This window comes from Parus major, chromosome 6 (genome assembly GCF_001522545.3).
Source record: "Parus major isolate Abel chromosome 6, Parus_major1.1, whole genome shotgun sequence".
Classification (NCBI taxonomy): domain Eukaryota; kingdom Metazoa; phylum Chordata; class Aves; order Passeriformes; family Paridae; genus Parus; species Parus major.
In genome coordinates this window covers 1047611-1054878 of record NC_031775.1, presented here as the reverse complement: position 1 = coordinate 1054878, position 7268 = coordinate 1047611, and the positions used below count along the sequence as shown (strand labels likewise).

The 7268-nt window shown below is 60.8% G+C and overlaps 1 protein-coding gene across 1 annotated transcript in view; it reads right to left on the bottom strand.

Moving 5' to 3' along the window:
* Positions 1-6799, bottom strand: part of LOC107206981 (prosaposin-like) — an 8325-nt gene extending 1526 nt beyond the window's left edge. The window contains exons 1-14 of the mRNA XM_015633553.3: positions 6679-6799; positions 3514-3638; positions 3177-3251; positions 2961-3086; positions 2570-2755; positions 1941-2084; positions 1665-1721; positions 1404-1412; positions 1213-1320; positions 923-1009; positions 646-829; positions 407-576; positions 244-324; positions 4-111 (exon numbers count right to left, since the gene is read on the bottom strand). Coding sequence (XP_015489039.1) covers positions 4-111; positions 244-324; positions 407-576; positions 646-829; positions 923-1009; positions 1213-1320; positions 1404-1412; positions 1665-1721; positions 1941-2084; positions 2570-2755; positions 2961-3086; positions 3177-3251; positions 3514-3638; positions 6679-6739 — 1521 coding nt within the window. The 5' untranslated portion in view covers positions 6740-6799. The remainder of the gene's footprint in view (positions 1-3; positions 112-243; positions 325-406; positions 577-645; positions 830-922; positions 1010-1212; positions 1321-1403; positions 1413-1664; positions 1722-1940; positions 2085-2569; positions 2756-2960; positions 3087-3176; positions 3252-3513; positions 3639-6678) is intronic.
* Between the last annotated feature and the right edge of the window lie 469 nt (positions 6800-7268).

Genomic DNA, 7268 nt, shown 5'->3' with positions numbered 1-7268 from the left:
TACACTGCACTCGACCGCCGTGGCCATGTTCTTGCACCAGTACTGCGGGCCCCAGACACAGGGGGCCGAGCCCAGGAGATCCTCCTTGCCTGAGTCGCAGGCTCTGATTTTCTGCGTCGCAAAGGAAAAGGGTGGGAGGGGGGAGGAAGAAAACCTCCACGAGGAGCCTCTGACCCCCCTGGCCCTCTCCCAGCCCACAGGCTTGGGCCAAGGATGCCCATCTTGCTTGATGAGGACACTTACAGTGCAGACGAAGGTGGGGTCCATCATCTGCACGAAGAGCCGCACGGCCGCCGGCTCGTACTGCAACACGAGCGCCTGGCACTGGGAGGGAGGGAGAGAGGGGTGAGGCCGGCGGGTCCCCCCGGGTGTCCCCTCCGGGCTGGGGGTGTCCCCCCGAGCTCACCTTGCTGGTGAGCGGCATGGGCAGCATGGCGCAGCCTTTCTCCAGCACCTCGCCCAGCTCCTCCAGCGTCTCGTTCTTGAGCAGCTCGTTGTCGAAGTAGGTGATGAGGATCTGGCACACGTTGCAGAAGGCGCCGGCGCTCACCGCCAGCCGCTCCAGGGATTCGGCCCCTGCGGGACACGGCCATCAGCGCCCAGCGGAGGGGACAGGGGCTGGCCGGGCTGTGGCTGCCAGCTCACCGGGCCGGGTGTCCCCACCGCGGGGACAGCAGCGCAGCATGGCACACACGGCCGCGGGGTCGGTGGCCTCCAGCAGCATGATCACCACGGCTTTGCCGTAGGAGTTGACGAAGTCCTTGCACTGCCCGATGACGCCGTGGGGCAGCATGTAACACACCTTCTCGATGTCGTTCACCAGCTGCTCCTGCCGGCACAAGGCACAAGAGGGAGGCGGCGGCTCCTGGCTGTCCCCGCCTGCCCCTGTCCCGGTCCCCTCCCCGGCAGCGCCGGGGCTCACCTCTGTCACGTTGTTCTCCAGGAGGCTCTCCACCGTCTTCACGGTGAACTGGCACACGTCGCACAGAGGAGCCTTCCCCACCCTGTCCTGTCGGGACAAGGGGGTGGGACGCATGCCGAGCCCCCCCAGAGCCACCCTCATCCTATTCCTCCCTCATCCCCTTCCTAAGGCATTCCCCACCTTGGATAAATGGAGGTGCTTGACGAAATAAAGTTTAAAGAAATGAGGCTCCCCCTCCGCAGCGTTTGGATATTAAGGAGCAGGGCAGAGCCGAGGGGGTCCCCACTTACCCCCAGCATGCTCAGGACCTGCATCACCTTCTCTGTGAGCAGCGTGTGCAGGGGCAGTGCCGAGCTGGAGGCACAGAGTCCCAGCTGGCCACACAGCTCCATCGGGGCCTGGGGAGGGACACATCCCAATTTAGGGGGCTTTGGCCCCAGGGAGGGGAATTTCAGCGCAGCGGGGCATGGATCTCACTTACCTCAGCCTGCTACCGATGGAGGGGCCAGAAAGTAGCAAGGGAAAATAATAAAAAAAAAAAAAAATTAAAAAAAAATTTATATATATATATAATTGCAGCAGTTTCAAGGCAGAGAGAGGGTGGGGGGGGGACACCATTTAATATTTTGTAGGAATATTAGGCAGTGAGTTTAACTAAAAACAAAAAAGGGAGCATTTTCTGAGAGCTCCCAGCTGGCAGCCAGTGACCCCTGGCAGTCCCCGGGAGCCCTCAGGCTCTTACCACGTAGCGCAGCAGCCGGGCAGCCGTGTCCGTGTACTCGGCCAGGGAGAGCTTGCACTGCGGGAGGGAGACACAGCGTCAGGACCCGACAGCACACACCCCTCCCTGGGCAGGCGTCCCCAAGAGATGCTCCCGTCCAGGAGGAGAAGGGAGCCCATCCCTGGAAGTGTCCCAGAGCACTTTGGAGCAGTCTGGTGTGGTGGAAGGGGTCCCTGCCCGTGGCGGGGGGGTGGAGAGAGATTGTTTTTAAGGCCCCTTCCCTGCTGGCCGCCTCACCCTCTGTGCCAGGTCGGGTGTCAGGGTCTCGCACACCCTCTTGGCGTGGCCCACCAGCGCCCAGGTGAAGGCAGTGTTGGTCCCCAGCTGCTGCTGCACAGCTGTCACCAGCTGCAGGCAGTCCCCACACACTTCTTCCGTCTCCTGCAGGACAGCAAGGGCAGGGACACGTTGGTACCCCGGGAAATAAAACTCCAATTCCACCCCCCCATCTCCCCAACCTGCATTTGCAGGGCTGGGATTTAGATACTGGCTGCAATCTGGGACAGCGCTCTGGCATCTCCAGTCTGGCATCTCTCAGTTCCCTCCTGCATCCCGAAATATTGGTGACACCACCAGCCAGAAGCTATTTCTGCTCCACAGAAATTTTAGGGGTTTTCTCTAATTGTTGTTAAGTAGGTGATGCTTTTAAGGGGATTCTCATCCCTGAGCAGCATTAGCACAGATTGTCCAGAGAAGCTGTGGCTGCACCATCCCTGGGAGCATCCAAGGCCAGCTTGGATGGGGCTTGGAGCAACCTGGACACGCTCCCTTGTCCACAGCAGGGGTTTGGAATGAGATGATCCCTAAAATTCCCTCTGACCCAAACAATTCCACGATGAACACCATTCTCGCCTGTGCCACGGTACCTGGGCCTCGCCGTGGGGCAGATCCTGGGGGTGGAGCAGGAGGGGCACGTTGGCCATGAAGGGGGCGATGAGGTCAGCAAAGTCCTGGCTGGGGCCTGGTGGTGGCTGCTGATACTTCAAGGTCCCTGTGGGTCTGCCCCGGGGCTGGCACAACTTGAAGGTCCCACACACCACCTTTGGGTCCGACTGGGGGAGCAGAGGGGTGGGGTGGGGGCTTGAGGCTGCATCCCCTCCATCACACCCACCCCCTGCCCCCGCCCCAGGCCGTTCCCCTCTCCACCTTGTCCTTCAGACAGTTTGTCCCAGCTCCAGGAGCATCCTTTGCTCTGCAAGCCCCCAAGACACACCAAACCATGGGAAAACCCAACCCTGGGGGTTTCCCCTGCCTCACCAGCACTTGCTTGCCCAGCTGGACGAGGACGAGGATGCCAGTGTCCACCATCCTCTTGCACTTGACAGACCAGTCCTGGAAGGGCAGGTACTGGCATCTCTTATCCAAGAAGAGCCTCAGCTTTTCCTGGGGGCAGAGAGAGCGTTCAGGGCTCCGTTCAGGTGGTGCTGGAGGGGAGGAACAGCAGCCCCACTCCCCCTTCCTTCTCAGACCCACCTCGGTGCGGTTGTCCTGCAGGATCTTGCCCACCACGGAGACTGCCACCTGGCACAGGTGACAGGGGATCCCCTTCTGCTGAGAGAGGGGACACATTGGGGTACTGTGGTACTGTCACGGCACCCAGACCCTCCACTCACTCCCCAGATCCCCTCCACCCCAAAAACTCCCCAGGTGAACATCCCCGTGGCAACCTTTGGCTTTCGCCATTTACTCTGCAGACACGCCGATGGACGCTGGGGTGGGCAGGCTGGGATTCCCCCACCATCTCGGTATTCTGGGGCGGGTGGGCACCTCTCCCGCAGCCCCCCGCATTCCCTGCTCCCAGCACGGTTACCCCCAGCGCCCGGTCCCACGCCGTCAGCCGGCAGAGCTCCAGTGCCCCGCACTTGGCCGCTGTCGCCACGTCGCGACACCAGTCCTCCGGCCGCTCGCCACACTCGTGGAGGGGGCTGGCCCCGGCTGTGGGAGGGGAGAGGAGGCTGTCAGCCCTCAAGGCCCCCCAGGACACCGAACTAACCTCCCTGTGCGCACCGCAGTGAGCCAGGAGTGATGCGCCTCACCCTCCTGCAGTGATTCCACCCGGACTCCCAAAGTCCTGGGAGGGAGGGGTGTTTCATTTATAAATGATTTTTTTAAGGTCCGTTTTGCCAGGCTGCCAGCTTTTCCGCTGGGATGGCACAGGGTTAGAAGCAAAGGGAATGGTGGGGCTCATCCTCGCCCTCTGACACGCTGCGGAGGCGGCTGCTTATAAAAGCAGCAATAAATCTTGCAAAACGGGCAACCCGGGGGCGCCGGCGCTCAGCCCCGCACGGCAGCCGGATAAGTCACGCCACGGCTCCCGGCGACGATTGAGCAACCCCACTTTTGGTGGGGTTCTTTTGGTTTTATTTCCTCCCCACGACAGCATTTTCTGCTGGCTGTAAATCCCCGGCACGGCCCGCCCCAGCAGCGCGGTGGCGTGGCGCAAGAGCAGCGCTTTAATTGTCACCTTGGTGCGTGACAGGACTCATTTTTGATGGGGCGAGTGTTTGTTTCCACCGGGAGTTGTGCCCACCCAAGATGTGAATGGGGAGGAGGCGGCGAGAGGACACCAAGCCAAGCCCTTCGCCGCCTTGTTTTGGCCGGGAGCTGCTCCGGGAATTTGGGGGGCGATTGGGGATCAGCACCCGAGCAAAGGGACGGACAGACAGACAGACCCCGCTGCAGACCCTTTTTCCAGAGGAGTTTCTAAGCAAAGCGCAGCCCTCCCCGCCCCAAGCATTTGCATCCAGCTTTTGTTCCCCCAGCCCCGTCTGTGATTTTGCAGAGCGGGAATAAAGCCAAAAGCAGAAACCGCTCCTTCCACCCAAGCCTGCCCTTAACAGGTTTCTCCCCAAAAGCTGGATTTTGGCAACGCCTCCAGCTCATCCTCGAGACTGCAGCGTGAGGTGCTCAGAACCACCCTGGAAATTCCTGGGGGTGTGGGGAGAGGGGTCCCAAGCCCCCCACCATTCCCGCCTGTCCCCAAAAGCTCTGGCGCAGCTCGGCGGGTGCCGGGTGCTGTTCCAGCCCCGATTTCCCCATCGGGCTGACAGCAGCACCGGGGCAGGCGAGCCCCGGGGCAGGGCGAGTCCCCCCGGTTTCCCAGGCTTCCCACACACCTTCCCAGCTGCGCGATGCCGCGCTCGCCGCATCAGCTGAGAGGGATATATTTATGTTTTTCAACCCTGGCCCCAGCATCAGGGCAAACAGGAATAGCAAGTCAGCGGAGGCATTAAGGAGCAGCACCAGAACCAAGGGGACGGGAGACAACAACCCCACAGTTTGTTTTATTCCTAGCTGGTCCCCCAGCATCTCTCACAGGCCGGTGATGGAGCCTGGACCCCATGGTGGGGTCTGGAGGATCTAAAAGACACGGGTGGTTTGGTTCTGCGCTTTCCTGGCTCACAGAGATCCTCAGCTCAGTGCTTACTCCTCACCCTGCTCAAGCTGAAAGTCAGGCAACAAGTGCCGGCCCAGAAGGTATTTAGGACTAATCATAACACCCAACAAGAGCTGAGAGCAGGGGGAGCTTCCCCAGGTGGAAACCACTGCCACGGGGCAAGCGGCTGGGGCAACTGGTGTCCCACGAGCTCTCCTACACGTTTCAAAGCCGTGCTGGAGCCACCTCGTGCTGCCAGGCACGCAGGCAGCAGGGTTATTGAATGATGCCAAAAGGAGCAAGGCAGGGATGCTCCCGTGGCACTCCGGTCTCAGGACAGCCAGAGCTGCCCTATTCCTGTCTGCCAGGCCCGGGGGATGGGGTGGGCTTTGCTCAGGGGGGATCCAGCAGGGAGCTCCAGCTCTGGCAGGGCTGTGCTGGCATTCCATGGAGCCTCGCAGCGCCCCGGCCGAGCCGGCAGAGCCTGGTGAGCCGGTTGTGACGAAAACCCCGGGGGTGGCAGCGTGGGCCCCAGCGCCCCAATTCCCGGCCTGGCGCACGCCCCTGTTACAGCAAGAAGCAGAAATCCACTCTTCCCAGCTCCCAAACCCTTCTCCCAGGCTTGCAGGGCCCCCGGTCCCGCAGCACCCCCGTGCAGCGCGGCCAGGGCAGGGCTCAGCCCAGGGCTGGACTTGCCCAGCACGGGTGAACTTTCCTGCTCTGCCTGTCACCGGCTGGAACACCGGGACACAAAGTCCTCCAGCACAAAAACCTGGGCACGTCACATCGGGGGAGCCCCATGGGGTAATGGGGGCACAAGGGGGGGCTCTTCACTCTAAAACGTGGCAGGGGGTTTGCTTGCAGCAACAGGGCTCCATTTATTCCGGGGAAGATTTCCCCAGGAAGCAGCGATTTTCCCCTCAAGCAAGGACCAGAGGTTAGAAACAGGCCTTTCCCAGCTTGTTTCCTGGGGATGGGCAGGGGATGACTAAGGGAGAGCAGCAGAGGTGTTTGCCTGCAGGAGGATTCGCTCACAGATACCCAAGTGAGAGGGCTCCTGAGGTGAGCAGAGCACATCACCCTTCCCTCGCCCTTCCAGGAGCTCAGCAAGCAGCAGCAGAGGCAAGTTCCTGCCTCCTGCACCTCCTGTGAGGACCCTCAGGAAAAGGGCAGCTTCAGGGGGCAGTGTGGTCACTGTTGTGACAATCAGGTGGCTTCCCCCAGCTCACACAGCGGGGGCCAGGCCCCGATCCCAAGGGCAGCAGAGAGAGCAGCTCCTCTCCCACACGGCTGCAGACACACTCCCATCAGCTGGTTTCCCTCCTTCCGTGCCCCAGCACACCTCCAGCTGCACCTGAATCCCAGAGAAGGGAGGGAACAAACCCCTGTTGCCCTGAGGTCACCTTTAAGGGTCAAAGTTCCACCTCCAGGTGGGTAACGCCGACAGCGGTGTCACCTTCCCCATCTCTCCTCTGCCCAACTCCAGCACCAGAGGAAGCACACTATGGAGCTTAGACACCAAAGCTGGGATATGCTTTTGGGATTCAGCAGGGTTTTCTGGCCTGTCCACATCCTACCTACCCCCAGGCCTGGCCTTACCTTGGAAGGAGCCCAGGCACACAGAAATGATCAGCACCAAGCCACTCCATTTGCTCTCCATGCCGTTCCCAAGAGTCCTCAGTGGCCGGTTCCTCTCCTATGCTGCTCCCAGACTGAGGAATCTTGGATGGGCTGGGAGAAGCAGTGAGAATCCACACCTACGCAGGGCAATTACCACACCCCTCACTTTATGCCCTGATTATAAAATCATCACCAGGGAGGGAGGGACCAGAGGCAGGCAGGCATTCCCAGGGGGTCAGAAGCAGCCCAGAAGCTGCTGCTCAGCGCTCACCTGGCTGCAGAGGGTGGGCACGGACAGGGAAAACCGTCCCTGAGCCACATGACAGCACCACCTTCCCTGCCTTTAAATGACAGTTTTATATTTTATTTGGAGCCAAGCAAGGCAGGAGGAGGCAGGGGAAGCCACATTAAACGCGAGTCAGCAGGGAAGGCCGGTATCAAGAAGTCCCTCTGGCCTGCGCAAGGCAGCGATTGCAACACGGGGCTGTTGCCTCACACCAGGCGTTGTGTTTGTCCAGGGAAGAGAGAGAGGCAGCAATCCCAGACAAGCCTCTTCCACCTCCAACCGT